The sequence below is a fragment of the Ptychodera flava genome, chromosome 9 (genome assembly GCF_041260155.1).
Source record: "Ptychodera flava strain L36383 chromosome 9, AS_Pfla_20210202, whole genome shotgun sequence".
Classification (NCBI taxonomy): Eukaryota; Metazoa; Hemichordata; class Enteropneusta; family Ptychoderidae; genus Ptychodera; species Ptychodera flava.
In genome coordinates, this window is record NC_091936.1 from 44,680,302 (window position 1) to 44,696,297 (window position 15,996).

Here is a 15,996-nt window from a genome sequence, read left to right on the forward strand (position 1 = left end):
ATGAAAACTTCCTCTTTCCTCTTATTCGAGAGGTGTAAGTTTTACAGAGGTGAAAGTTTTTGAAGTAGATTTTATAAAAAGAATTTAAAAACTACGTTGCAACAAAGCCACGCCGCACTTTACTACGATGGCTGTAAAGGGTTCTTCAAAATTCACAATGCAAAATTCAGAGTTCAATACTTCAAAACGAGGCTTGACAAGCGCCATCTTGGTCGGACGTTTATGATGGCTGTTTTTTCACAACTGTTTTGACTTCTTCATCAAAGATGCTTTCTCATTTCATGGTTTGATCTCAAGCATTTGTTTGTGATCTGGGCCACGAAAGGTATTAATCTGGTGAGCACATAATTTCAGCGGCATGGTTTTTTTGTGCTGATATGATAACAAACGCCAAGCGGTTTCTTTGGGTTGCCTTCAACGGGTAAAATATTTAATTTTAATTAATACTGCAATCTTCTTGGAGTACAAATGATAGGGATATGACAAGCAATCGTAACCCTGACAGAAAAATAGTGGTAATTTTCCAAGTGACCATTTTACCTAATATCGTATTTGTAAACCTGATATTCAGGGTACTAAGGTTTTATAAAGCTTGTTAGTAAACAAGTAATATTATATACTGCGTGCATTCTTCTAATCTGTGCTAAATGATGAGTGGTCGACAATTGAACGTTAATTCCAAAGATGAATGCAGCAAAATTTATGAAAAGTAATAATGCCCAGATTTAGAAAGTTAATTTAACACACATTCCATTTTCACCTCTTTTCCAAAAACCAAAGAATATTAAATAGTTTAGCCCGATATCTTTTTTATTCTGTTTATCAGTAACATGTAACAATGAGGATGTTTACATGCCATGCAATATCTTATTTCTTTTGTGAATTTGAATTTCTTTTTCAACCATAACAATGGCCATTAGTCATAAACAGGCTATGTTGAGATTCTTAATGCTGGGCGTATTGCCTAGAAGCCTAAGATGTGTATATATATATATATATATATATATATATATATATATATATATATATATATATATATATATATATATATATATATATATATATATATATATGTATATTATATTATATATATATATATATATATATATATATATATATTGTATGTAAGCCTCGTTTCCAAGTATTGAATTTTGAATTTTGAAATACAAAATTCATAATGCAAAATGCAAAATTCAAACTCGAAATGTAATATTCGTCTAGGCTTGGCGTGTAAACATTGTTATAAAACAAACGAAAAAGCTATCGGGCTAAGCTATTCAATATTCTTTGATTTTCGGAAAAGAGATGCAAATTGATTTTGCTGTTAAATTAACTTTTGAACTCTAGGCACTATTACCGCTGCATTCATCACCAGGGTTAATGTTCAATTGTAGACTGCTCACTATTTAGCACAGATAAGAGGAATGCAGACAGTATAAATTACTTGTTTGATAACAAGCTCTATGAAACCTTAATTCCCTCAATATTAGTCGCGCAAGCGGCTTACTGACTACGCACGCGCATATTCATAATATACAATGCGACTAACCGGAAGTGTACCCTACCTTTATGGCGCCGCCATGTTTGTTTGAGTACTAGTAAATAAACAAATACAAAACGAGCAAATTATTATTTTATAACATGCCATTTATAAAATATATCTTTTGTTAGCCAGTTAGTGTTATTATCCACCTTGTCGCTGATACAAAATATCGTTAATATCACGCATCAAAAATAGAAAATGAGAGAAAACTGTCGTATATATGAACGCGGGCATACGCAAAGAATGCTGGGGTTGAATTTTAGAAAAGCGCCCCCTGTGTGAATAACTAGAATCAAAAATTGCCAGTTTTTAGAAGAACGCTCTAGTTTTCAGCTTGCAAGTGGAAGGTGGGCAGTGCGGTTACCATTGTAATGATAACGATGGCATAATACGTCCCTTGTTTAACACAATAGGCTGTTATCATGGTAAAAATAGCCAGTTTTTGTACAACATTTGTACACGTTACAGAAGGGTTTGACGTCGTGTAGGCTACGTACGTGAACTGCTTTCATCAGAGGAAACTGGGCATAGTTGTCATACAAACGTATATGAAGTAACAATTAATTCTATTTTATCATGAATCAATACAAATAGCATTGCCAATCTCACAGTTGCGAGTGTAGTTATACATAACAGCCGCCGCGTAGTATGCATGCATACTACGCGGCGGCGGCTATGTATAAGTACACTCGTAACTGTGGCCAATCTTAACCCCTGGCGCGACACCAAGGGCTGAGCCCTGTATAATATCAGGTTGAAATGCATCGTCAATTGGAAAAAATACCACTATTTTTCTAATAGGGCCACGATGGCTTGTCATATCTCTATAACTTATATTCCAAGAAGACTGTAATATTGACTAAAATTAAGTATTTTACCCGTTATAGGCGACAAAAAAACCCCTGGGCGTTTGTTACCATATAATTGTACTTGGGCCTCAGCCCAAGTACATTTGTTTTCATTCCGTGGGAAAAAACTCTGTAAGGTATAACCATTTCTGGCTGAGACCAGGGAGGGCAAAATGTCTTGGCTTCATCTTTCTTGGCATAATAAATGGCGTAATGATGTTAACTGAATGGGAGTGCTGCTCTCAGCCAGTCTTGAATAAGTGAGATGTGAATATTAATGCTTCTGAGTTTTTGCCACAAAATCTTCTGAATATAATCAAAATGTGCATCGAAATGCAACAATTAATGCACCCTCCGTTTCCTAGGCGATGGCACGACCCTTGCTACACCCACTGGACGAGCCAAAGTGGGAGAGGTAATTTCAGTTTGGTCGAACAAGAGGGCTCGAGACCAGAATTTAACATTTACACTTGAAACATGTTTAATCGCTGACAAGATGTGGACTAGTGTTAATCAAAGTAAAAGTGTGAAAAGGAAAGGTTTTATATCCCGGACACAATGAAAAACATTACGACTGGAAACTGTACCCCCAGTTGAGAATAGTAATGCTCACAGCGATGGAGAACACTTATCCTTGAGCTGAGAAAACCAGACCATCATTTCGAAATAGAGCTGCAGATTCGAGAAGCTCGTTCAAAATAGCTAGGTACACCCCACAAAGGGGTGATTTCGAGTTTTGAGGGCAAATTTCGCCTCCTTCATATAGAAATCATACGTTTCTTTTTCCAGGAGAACACACTATTTGACACAAAATTTGCATGTAAAGGGGTCGCCAGTAAGCACGTGGTCAAATCTGGCATAAGAAACAATATGAAATGTTGGGTAAAGCCAGTCCAAAATAAACTGATTTGAACTTTTGTGTTTTGTAATTTATACCACTGCAGTAACATTACCTTTTTTTGACAACATCACACAATGTAATACGTTTTGAAACTGAATACTCCGACGTATTCTGTGTCTCCTTTGCTAAAAAATACGGTATGCCGATTACCATGTAAGGAGATGATGACGTCAAAACAGATTTGTAGTGCGTTTGGTCCTGGATGGTGCACGAAGTTTTGTCAAGGTAGCTTGTGTATTTATTTCCTAAATGGGAGAGATTAGGGTCGATCTAAACGAAGGACGAAGAATGTTATGATACTCTAAGCGAGCTGAACTCTAACGTGAATGGTTTGATAATTTGGAGGATGTCTAGAATGATCTCATCTCATTAAGATTATTTGGCGGTCAGTATTGAATTTCAACTGCGTCACAAGTTTGCGAAATGAGTATTCCGTCGAACGGTCAACGAACGATATTTTAGAAATCTGGAGACATGGCACATCGCATTTTTATTTTAGTATTTTATATTTTACAATGATTTTGTCGAAAATTTTGAAAAAAATATAGGAAGATTTGATCGCGAACACATTTTCACTTGGGGTCAACTAGCCCTGCGTACGATGCTGTGTGTTCCGCTACAGCTAATCGCCCCACTCACCACAGCCCTGCAAAGACCCGTACGTAGGGTTGGTGACTTCAAATCCATTTTGGGACTTGACGTAAAAAGCCAAATGACTGCCGAAATTCAGCGTTCTTGGGCCCAAGTCGTATCCCAGCTTACCTCAGCTACTCGATCGCTTCCAAAAATGACAGTCTTTTATTCACTTCTCGTAAATAACCGTCCATGTCGGCAACTCTCTCGCTAGCCCTGCGTACGATGCTGTGTGTTAGCTGTAGCACAGCATCGTACGCAGGGCTAGGGGTCAACATGGGGTCGCAGCCATGTTGCCTCAAAACTTATTTCTGTCTGCACTCAAAACTCAAACATGTCGGATATGAACCTGAAAAATCGATGCAATTTTGTCAAACTTCGGCGAAATTTCAGCCTATAGACACAATTTCATCTAGGTAAGGTAAATTTACTGAAATTTGATCGACAAATAATCCTGAGCTTAGGGACCGTTCAGTTTTTATGGCTGGGGGGGGCGGCAAAATCCAGGGGGGGTCATCATAATTTTGGTATCCAAGAAGGGGGGGTCATCACTTTTTCACTGGTAGGAAAGGGGGGGTCACCACATTTTCAAAAACATAATACCTACAATAAAGTCCACTTTATGCCATGGCCATGATTGACCCTCTTTAACGGCGGGCCGCCTTCGGCGGCCCAATACAATGAATATACTTTATGTATTACCCATGACCCTCTTAGCGGGCAGACGCCTTTGGTGGCCCACTCCAATTAGGTTTACTTCATGCAATGGCCATGATCAACCCTCTATACCGGCGGGCCGCCTGCGGCGACCCACTACAATAAATTGACTTTATTGTAATACCCCATGACCATTTTAACGGCCGGACGCCTTCAGCGGCCCTGTTCAGTAAAGTTTACTTCATACAATGGCCATGATCGACCGTCTTTTTACCAGTGGGCCACCTTTGGTTGCCCACTAGAATAAAGTTGACTTTACGTAATGGCCATGACCCTCTTAACCAGAGGGCTGCCTTTGGCGAACCACTCCAATAAAGTTTACTTTATACAATGTCCATGGACATAAGTTGTCTATGGAAATGAAGTTAAAAATTGCCTTACAGTCGTCCTAATTAACAGACGTTTGCATGGATGTGGCTGAGAAGTTTGTACACTGGCATCTCTGCTACACGAATAAAGTGCGCCGCGTACCGGAGTTCAAATCCAAACCGTGCGGGTAAATTTGACATATGGGTTTTGGTTATTTTTCAGGGGGGGGGGGGTCATCAAATTTTTTCGTCTGACAAAGGGGGGGTCATCATTTTTTCGCGAAAAATGCAGGGGGGTCATCATTTTTTTGAACACCGGCGACAAGATTTTGCCGGCCCCCCCCCCCGGCCGTAAAAACTGAACGGTCCCTTAAACATGACAGCTCGCCTTCTCCGGAAGGTCAAGCATCCAGCTGCCCATACACAGTTGCCCATATGGCCAGGTTTATGAGATTGTTTTCAAGCGACGGCGGCAGACCGTACGGGGCTCTGGATATGAACCTACCGCCGGTGTAGCTGTAATAACTGTTGCGTTGTTTTTAGTGCCAACGGATGAAGTCCTGGGGGAGTTATAGGTTTGGTCATATGTCAGTCCGTCCGTCCGTCCATTCACGCAGATATCTCAGACATGCTCTGGTCAATTTCTTTCAAACTTTGCACAAGAATAGTACCCAACCCCATACAGATGCACGTCGATTTGTTTCACAATGCGATCGAAATTGGCCGTGTTAATAGAGGACTTTTTAGTTTACACCTCCATAGACTCCCATGTATAAGGCAGTTCTCAATAGACTCCCATGTATAAGGCCAAAAAAAATAAAAATTTAGTTTCTCATCGTATTCATATTGTCTAAAGGATGCAGTGACACAGTTTTTTGTCCCCACGGATAAAGTCCAGGGGGCTTATAGATTGGGTCATATCCGTCCGTGAGTCCATCAGTGAGTCCATCGGTTCACGCAGATATCTCAGACATTTTGACAAAATATCATGTGACCTTGGTGACCTTTGACCTCAAATATACATATTTGTCCACAACTCAGTAACCACAAGTGCTACACCCTTCATATTTGGTATGATAGGACACCTTATGACACCATATATTGTACCTCATTAATTATGCGCATATCTTATTTTGAGCGAGCCAATAGAGCTAGAGGTCTGATTTTTGGTATATAGAAATAACTTAGCAATACAATTATTTTGACAAAATGTCACGTGACCTCAATGACCTTTGACCTCAAATATATATATTTGTCCACAACTCAGTAACCACAAGTGCTACACCCTTCATATTTGGTATGATGGGACACCTTATGACACCACATATTGTGTCTCATTAATTATGCGCATATCTTATTCTTAGCAAGCCAATAGAGCTGGATGTCCGATTTTTGGTATATAGGGATAACTATAGGGTAGAAATCTAAATATGCCCATCCAAATATTAGACATCTACCATCGAGAACAAAAGAAATTTGCTGTAATTTGAATATTTAAGGAGTTTAAGCAATTTCCACTGTAAATAAAGAACCCCTGCCTCAAACTCCACAAAAGTTGCTAGACATATTTTGCCGTTGTCATGCCATTGCTTCGTTTAATAACCAGTTAATCAAATGCCTAATTGACAGGAGGAAATTCAAGACCATATTTGAATACTAGTATATATTGTCCTCAAAATTACTCTATCACGGCCCAAGTACTCATTGCCTTCAGCAATACTGCCTTGTTAAAAATTAAATCATTCCGCTGTCATTATGTGGTCGCCAGATTAATATCTTTCACGGTCCTGATCTAAAACAAATGCTTGAGATCAAACTATGAAATGAGAAAGCGTCTTAGATGAAGAAGTCAAAAGTTGTGAAAAAAACAGCCATCATAAATATCCGACCAATATAGCTCCTGTTAAGTCTCGTTTTGAAGTATTGAATTTTGAATTTTGCGATGTGAATTTTGCGTTTTGAATTTTGAAAAACTCTCTCAGCAACCGTACTTTACATACAAAACAAGTACTTCGATTTGAAATATATGCATTTTTCAATGGTTGCGACGCATTTGCCGAAATGCCACGAAGTACCGTACAATAGATGAACTGATACTTGTATACTGTTTGCGAGAATGAATTATCGCAAATGTCCAATTGATCTACTTAGTTACCTGGAATAAGTGATTTAGCAGCGACAGCAAGAGATTCTCGTCCGATCCGAAGGTCTGCCAATTCAACTTTTCCGTACTGGCCTACTCCAATTTCTTCGCTTACTTTGAGGGCGGCTCGATCAAGGACCATGTTAGTCAAAGCAGCATTATCATACAGTAATTTCTATTTGAGTAGGAAATTGTATGAAAACATAAGACAGTATCAGGACTATCATTTATATACGCACCACAGACCGAATCAGAGCTTTTGTGTTGGTATATTAATCTTTGAAAATTGTACATATTATTTCTATAGCGGAATGGAATGAGTAGGTTTCGACAGTCAAAGTCCCCTCTAAGCCTTCATGTCAAGAAAGGCCCGTACATGCGAAATTTTGCAGTATTGAAATTCAAAATCAAGTTGTTGGTGGAAGGAGAAATTTCTTTTGGGCAGTCATGATTACAATTGAAAGTTAACTTTGCTTGAATTAAGTTTGCTCAAAATTTATATCCCTCGTCACCATGGCTGGTCAGAAAACATTCATCGTGAAGCTGACCCCTTCAACCGACAAATTGATGTTCAATTTGATTTTGTTTACTTTTAGTGCTTTGACAGTGGCCTATGTCCGTTTCATGAAAGCTATCATCAAGACATGATACAGTAATGGCGAATGTGACTAGTCAGCCCCTATAGCCCATAATTTTACACCGAGGCTTTTATGACAAGCTTCGTAATCCATCTTTACTGCACCTAATAAAAAATTCAAATACATATAAAAAAATAACGTATAATTATGCTGTTCGTATTCATGTTATTTTCTATATCGGTAATAAGGAGGCTTAGTTGCTGAATTCAAGGTCATAGTGATTATCAGCAATTTTTCAGACCAGTAGGCAAATCAGATCCAATTAACAAAGACGTAAAGGCCAAAGTATCTTTGACAAAACAATTGTACCACATATTTCAAGCACATTAATTTACTCAGTTTTAACTGTACAATTTCGATTGCGGGGTTAACCCGATAGCGTCTGCATTGTTCCCTTTCCTTTGCCACTAACCGCCTTTAATTCAAGCTTACAAAGTCACACAGACATAAATGATTACAAAGCAAATTGTCAATTCAACTTGCTGATTGGCTGCTCAGTACGGGATTGGTCAATTACGAGAAGACTGGAAGTCAACTCGATAACCTTCGAGCGCTCTTTCTGGACACTCATGACAGAACTGTAAGGGGAACGGGTTTTGAACTCTAGATCAATGAAAGGTAGGAGTCATTTTGTGTGAAAGGGTCAGTAACTCTAATTTTCGATTTTTTTTCATTATGTATATTTAGTATTTCAATTGCAAGTTACTGTTCTACCCCATTCACTAATTACACACGACCTCAAAAGAGGGATAAAACTGCAGCAAGTAAAATGAGTAAAGAAAAATATTGGCAAGCCAGCGGGAGATAAAATACTTGTTAAAAGACAGAGGATAAAAACTGCAACAAGTTTAAACAATATACTGACCGACCAGCGGGAAATTAAAACACTTGCAAATCGCAGAGGATAAAAACACACAGACGTTTCCAGCGAGTTTTAGTTCTGACGAAATGTCTGTGTTTTATATTCTCTGCGATTTTCAAGTGCTTTATTTCCCGCTTGTTGGTTAGTATTTTACTTACTCTTGCCATTCACTTGTTTGCCAGCTTAGCATCTATATGTACAAACTGCACTGTTGTTGTTTATATTTAAATTCAAGTACAGACCAGAATTCCCTCGCCAACAATAACAATGCAGTATACAAAAGTACAGGCTTAGTTGACAAGCTGAACACTGTGTATCTCAATATGCTTTGGGGCCGAGGAGTAGAACAAGAAATTGTGGTTGACATTGAAAAGAAAAAATCCCAAAAGTTAGAGTTTAGTTAATTAAGTGATCCGTCATAAATTTTACCTTAATTTGTTTCTCAAATTCCATTTCATAGAGAAGCTGTCGATTCTGATTCGGAAGCAATTTCTTACACACCAATACGAAGCCCAAGGTGACGATCAGGAATGCCATGCTCCCAAGCGCGGCATACAGAATGATTTGCACCTGGTTACCTTTAACAGGTAATCTGTCTACAGGAAATAATATAGAAATTATTGATCTTCTGGCTACCTATAATTCTTAGGATATAGAACCGATCGTTCTTAAGATCGATCTTAAGAAATGCAAGAGGTGCAAAAGTTGACTGACCCCTTTAGGTATTCATTCTAAAATATACCCCGCCCGAAATTTATCAGTAATAAAACTTAAACCCAGTCAAAATTATTTATCCGACTAGTTCAATTAAAAGAAAAATTATGATGCAGTCATATTGTGCCATCAAGACGAGGCACTGGGTTTCCCAGACTTCATGCAAAATAAGGGAGCTTTCAGTAATTACAGGGGGTGGTGGGCCGGGGAAATTTCGCGCACACCTGTACCGTAAAATGTGACCCTCCCCCTATCCTCCTGTCTAAAATGTGACCCTCCCCCTTGTCCGACATTCTAAAACTTGACCCTCCCCCAAACCACTGTGGTATTCTCCCCAGGAATAACTAAAACAGTATCAGCTAATTTACATAACAATTGGTTTAATTGTTGTGTTAGGGACAAATTACAGAAGGGAGGGCTGGTGTTTTTGGAGGGACAGTCGCAATTTATCACGCAAGAATTTTTGATACATTTGAGGGAGGGTCACCATATTTTGTGCAACTATAAGAAGGCAAGATGTAGCTGATTTAGTGCTTCATCCGAAAATATGAAATCATAATACATGGAGTCTATCAGGCAAATTATTGACAATTTACCCCCACAAAACATGCTTTATCTGTATTTTATATATATCTGATAATGCATTTAAATGTACTTTGCTTGAATAGGGAAGTAAAATGTGCATTTGTTTACAAGAAATTGATTTCTGAATTTCATCTAAAAAGTTGGTTCACTATCCATGGTGTCTATGATGAAATTATGAATAATTTTTTCCAATACAAAAATAGACAAATCTGTGCATTTATGTATGCTTGATTATTCAGATTATTGTTCTTTATTAGACTAGAGTGGTTACAATTCAATGTTTTTGTAAGAAATTTGATTTTGAAATTTCACTTAAATGTTGATTCATTATGCATTGGGGTTTTTGATGAAAGTATGAATAATTTTTTTCTGTACAAAATAAGATAAATCTGTGCATTTATGTATACTGGATTATTTAGATTATTGTTCTTGGTTAGACTAGAGTGGTTACAAGTCTATGGTTGTGCAAGAAATTTGATTTTGGAATTTCACTGACGTGTCAATTTACTATGCATGGCGGTCTATAATGTGTACGTATTTTGTTGGTGATTATCACATTGACAATCAAAGTTTTGGCCATAAAATCTGCTTCTGTCAAAAGTGACCCTCCCCCCAAGATAGGTTTATAAAAAGTGACCCTCCCCCTTGAACTGTTTTCTAAAAAGTGACCCTCCCCCCAATATCCGCGGGCCACCCCCTGTAATTAGTGAAAGCTCCCTAAACCATATTCTATGCCATTTCAATTGTTTGTTTTATTTTGGCAATGTCATAGTTTCATACACATCGTTAGTAATAACCCCTCTCAAACTGCTCATTATATAATTTGACCCTCATTAACCGTTTTGTTAAAAATCTTGACCCTCCCCTACCCAATTTTCACCGCTCCCTTTCCCTGTAAAAATAAAGGCCTCCCTTTGACAAGAATTGTGATAATTTTGTTCCAACTGGCATCAAACGGCTTTTTGGGAGTGTTTGAAGGATTGTATTTCAACTTCTATATTCATGATATTAGGCTGTATTATCTAAATACTGGTAAACACTTGTGGCAGGTAAAAGTCCCAAGCTTCCGTGGACAAGGGGCAAGTTCTGCAACTTTACAAAGCCTTTTTATATCTTGATGTCACTATGGTCATCTTTCTCTTCCTAAAGCGAAACCCTATTTAGTCATTTTTACCACCGACTCAAACAGTCAGACAACATCATTTACATCTTTAGACGGAAAAGGTCAACACTTTGCTCAAGATGATGGTCACAAATATAATGGGATCACCGTTGGATGCTTAAGATAAAGGTTTCAGTATGTTGTACGTTTGCCTCAAATACCAATGTCCACCAGTAAACTGTCTTTTATAAGTCACACGTTGAAGTCAGTCAGTCAATAAAGCTCATATTAAACTGTCTACGACTTAGCCAACCCACATGCATATTTATTTACGATGCAACGGATGTGTGCCACATTGATCTGTGTGAAGTATTAAGCATCCCTTCCCTGTCTCTTAAACCACAGGGACACGAAAGTGTCCATTAAGGCCGCGTTCAAAAAAAGTGGTGAGGGGGGGACTGGAGGAATTCAGGGGGGGTATTCGAAAATTTTTGGGGTAGTCGAGGGGGGGGACTTGAAAGTTTTGCTCTGCCTATAGGGGGGACCTCAAAATATTTTGACTCCCAACATTTTAATGTCGTCCAATTGTTCTAATGTTAGTAATAATTAAACAAAAGCTAGAACCGTTTTGTCATATTTTATGTCTTTAATCTCGAAAAAGTCTAAAAATGTATGAATGCCATTCAATTTTCGTAGAAAAAGTTGGCCTTGTAATGGGGCAGGAGCTACAACTGTTGATAATTTTTCAATATTTCTATGCAATGTATGAAACACAGTTTCTTGGTGTCTCTCTACAGCATGCTGAAAAACACAATATACAATTTGTCAACAAAGCCCGTTTGTCTAAATATTGGTGATAATTGAATGATGCAAATGCACGGTACACGTAGGCTGTGTTGGCAAGCTGAATACTGGATAGCTCAACATTCTGTAGGGAATAGAACAAGAACACAATTGTATAAACTGAACAAAAATATTGTCAAAATAAAAAGTTAATACAACTACTGCCCTGCTACTACATACTGGCAGTGACAATGGTACATGAAGCTCTGCCTCTGATGTAGTTTAAGAAAAGTTTCGGTCCAGCCAGAGAGCAACACATAGAAGACTTGAGGACTAACAGTTACCATGGATTTTTGAATTCTGGCATATGAGAACAATCAAATATTAGAGAAAAAAGATGGGGGTTACCATAATTGATCTTATACTAATACACGATGAAAAGTCAGTTTTTCTAAAATCACTTAAAATCAATAATATAAAACCATTCATTTCAAGTTCATGCAGTGAATGAAATTTTCACATCTCATTGTACCAATAACACAAAAGAAAAACTTTGAACAGTAAAGACTCTAATTTAAATGGAAAAATGTGTGACTAAATGGAATCTTTTATTTTTTATCAACTTTGCCATTATTACATCCAAAATTTCTGAGATTAAAACATTAATTTCATGGAATATTTCAACCTTCCAGTATTGTCAATTTTGCAAAACATTTTATAAGTGCATCTAAGTTGTATATGTCTTGTACTTTTGAAAAAAATTTTTTGGTAGGTCACTGTGCTCATTTTTTCACAATTTGGTTAAACGTAGCTAGGAATACACAATTTTAATACTCTCTCATGATTGTCATTTTGTGTGCTTTTCAGCTGGTGCCATTGAACTGGCCAGAGTTGGATAAACTCAAGTCGGCTTAGACTGAGAAATCCAAAAAGTTCACTGATGCATTTAAAAATGAACCAATTTAAGAACTTGCCCTAGGTATAAGGCTCTACAACCTGCTGATTAGAGGTAGTGTTGAACATTTGCGTGCAGAACGACACATTACATGTTTTTTTACTCTGCGTGCATTCCTAACAAATATGCGGCTATATGGTAATTTGGGGGGGACTTGAACATTTTTAAGGGGTATTGAGGGGGGATCTGAAAAAAAAAGATTTCAATCGCGATTCCTCCAGCCCCCCTCACCATTTTTTTTTGAACTCGGCCTAAAATATGAAAGAATACTGCTTTTACGCTTGATTTGTGAACGACCCTGTTTTCCCTGTTCTCTTCTTTCTTGCCTATGTTTCCTCGCTTTGTGCAAAGAGTCCTGACGGTTCAGTGTAAGCATAATTTATGCAGAATGTAGTGCACCCTCTCTTGGTGACCATTTGGCACGCTATACTTATAGTTTAGAGTAGATGGCAACAGTATGGAGATCAAAACAGTAATCCTGTACGAAAAATTCACAAAGAGAGGGCGCACTATTTATTGCATACATTATGCTGACACAGCAAGAAAGAAGAGAACAAGGTAAAAAAGGCTCGTACACAAAATAAGCTTTAATAGCAGTATTTTTTTCTCATATTTTAATGGCCGCTTTTTTGCCCCTGTGCTTTAACCTGTAGTTTCATTCGAAATTTGATACACGAATAGACTGCTTTCTTGTATTACCTGAAACGCATGTGCACTCTCCAAGTGTGGCATTACAGTAAGGGTTATGCCCGGAGGGGCATTCGCATGTTATGTTGCACGTTTCTCCACAACTCCTGTCGTCAAAACAAGTGCACGTTCCGGTCACGTGATCGCAGGTTGCATTGTTTACACAAGGGCAGTCCAATTCACAATATTGTCCGTACTTTCCGACTGGACACTCTAAAGTATATGCAACAGAGAAATCAGAGAAAGTTTATGATGGAGATTTAGCCATAAACACGAATGTTAATCAAAAAGGAGACCCTTTGACGTTGGACGCGTTAAATATGGATGCAATGCCGGGTGATAGATATGGCAATGCTAGTGATAAGCAGAGATGACATATCTCGACTTTATATACACCACGACTTTATTATTTTCAGAACATTTCACATTATATCGGTACTCGGAACATGATGAATGTGCGAAGTGGAAAACACTTAAAATTGCCATGATTCTACGATTATTGTGAGTAACAACATTTGTAATTGGCTCGGAATCAAATGTCACGCTTTAAACAAATGAGAACTAAAATATTCACCTTGTTCACAATGCTTCCCCTTCCAGCCTGGACGACACACACATCCAAGGTATCTATGGCATTCGGCGTCATTTTGACAATCGCAGGTAAGGTTGCATGCGCCTCCGTACCGATTAGCGATACATCCTACGACGTCGTAGGAAAAACAACGGGTAGAGATCATAGAGGTTATATTGAGTTCATTTCGCAAATTTCCGAGGCAGATTTTGCAAATTTGTTTCTGGTCACTTTACTTTGTAGCTTATATGTAAAGTTTTGTTACTATTATTTTAGTGAACCATTTGGCAAACATATATGTTTTCATATTCTATACATAGATTCTAGGCTTAAATTACATAGATATATAGATACTCCTCTAAATGTGTACAACTTTGATTTATCTACTTAATTTATGTACCTTTGAAATCAAGGACGGCCACATCAGTCCAGTTCTTGCCACTCTGGTCATGGGCAAGGCAGACGTATGTTCCCGCATTGAAATCCGTGAAACCGACGAATTCAATCATAACATTGTCCTGCCTGTAATGAACGAAATCTCGTCACATTATTTAAGGAAGTTTAAATTTAAATAAAAGTGTGAAAAATGTTTAGAGTTAGGGACAGGAATTTTTTTCTTGATGTATAGATTTTTTCGAGAGAACATTCATGAAATATGACAAAATGGTTCTGGACTTTGTTGGATGGCATAAAAATGATATTCGTTTTTATTGAACTACCTACCAAATCTTGGAATCGGGAACAAAAATATTTTTAGCGCCCCTACAGGCAAAAAAACCCCGTTCAAGTCCCCCCTCTACCACCCCCAAAAATTTCGAATCCTCCTCACATTTTTTGTGAACGCAACCTAAGGACCAACGTCACTGATGCCATCAACGATCATATGTTAAAGCTATCTGATAATGGTGCACCACTCGTCTTTATGTGTGTTATTACCGGGTCCACCGGGAATGTAAAGGTACGACCAACCAATAATAATATACGTACCGGACGATTATAACCAAACTGCCACTCGACCACGCCATATGACAATAGCATAAACACGCACGTCAATTGGTTTTTATGACATGCTCATATGTGGCCGCCAGGCGGCCATTTTGCTCCATATCCATGTCTAAAGCCATTATGCAGGCGTGCCTTGACTGATGTCATTCAAATGTAGCATGAGGATAACAAACTGTGACTGACACCTACACATCAAATAATTTTGCAATCTCAACCATTATCTTGCCCAGTCAAGAATAAAATCAGGGGTCGTGATGAAAAGTTTGGTACTAGAGAAACAAATTACCTAACATTTACTGATATTTGAAATTCAAAATGTTTGTCATCCCTGTGTTAACTATATTGGGAAATATATAATTTTCGATTTTCAAAATGCTATTGCGGTTTGTTTTATTCCGAGAATGTTGAAATGAGCCCCTCAAGTGGTAGATCAGGAAAGAATTATAAAAGTCTAAGCGTTCTACAAAGCTGTCCAAGGGGAGCAATCTAAAGTTAGATCAATACATATGTATACGCACTCGTTGCTGTTGACCCTTGCGTTCCGGGCGTCGATCATGCGGTAGCCGTCTGTGGTGTTCCGGTACCAGGTAGCCCACTGCAAGTTATAATACCAACAAGTTACCGTCAAGTAGTCGCCGTGGTATGCAAACTTGTGCTTTGGTTCGACGAGGATAGCAGGTACGGCTGCGGAGACAGTAAGGAAACACCTAAGAAACTGAGAACATTTTTGTCCTTTCCGGCGAAATACATGTATATAAAATTTGAAATATGGGGGCCTCAGGGTAAAATTCTACTTCTGCTGACCTCACTTACTTTTCAGTATACTTATTTATATAGATAAAAGTAATCATTTTACAAAAGTCATACCATACCGTCGCAAAACTATTTACTTAGCAAAAAGAGAAAATATTCATTCAAACGTTTATATTGAAGCTGCAGAATGTGTAACTGGAGTTACATGCGTACTTTACTCTCTAACGTACACAATTATAAGGCTTGTA

At 38.1% G+C, this 15,996-nt stretch overlaps 1 protein-coding gene across 2 annotated transcripts in view; it reads right to left on the minus strand.

Moving 5' to 3' along the window:
• The window catches only part of LOC139141146 (uncharacterized), a 164,196-nt gene that overhangs the window by 122,322 nt on the left and 25,878 nt on the right, over positions 1-15,996 (minus strand). Inside the window, exons 10-15 of one of the 2 annotated variants that reach the window (XM_070710753.1) lie at positions 15,514-15,679; positions 14,391-14,512; positions 13,994-14,119; positions 13,432-13,632; positions 9,023-9,189; positions 7,106-7,268 (exon numbers count right to left, since the gene is read on the minus strand). In XM_070710753.1, the coding sequence (XP_070566854.1) occupies positions 7,106-7,268; positions 9,023-9,189; positions 13,432-13,632; positions 13,994-14,119; positions 14,391-14,512; positions 15,514-15,679 (945 nt within the window). The remainder of the gene's footprint in view (positions 1-7,105; positions 7,269-9,022; positions 9,190-13,431; positions 13,633-13,993; positions 14,120-14,390; positions 14,513-15,513; positions 15,680-15,996) is intronic. The other variant, XM_070710752.1, reaches the window with a different exon arrangement.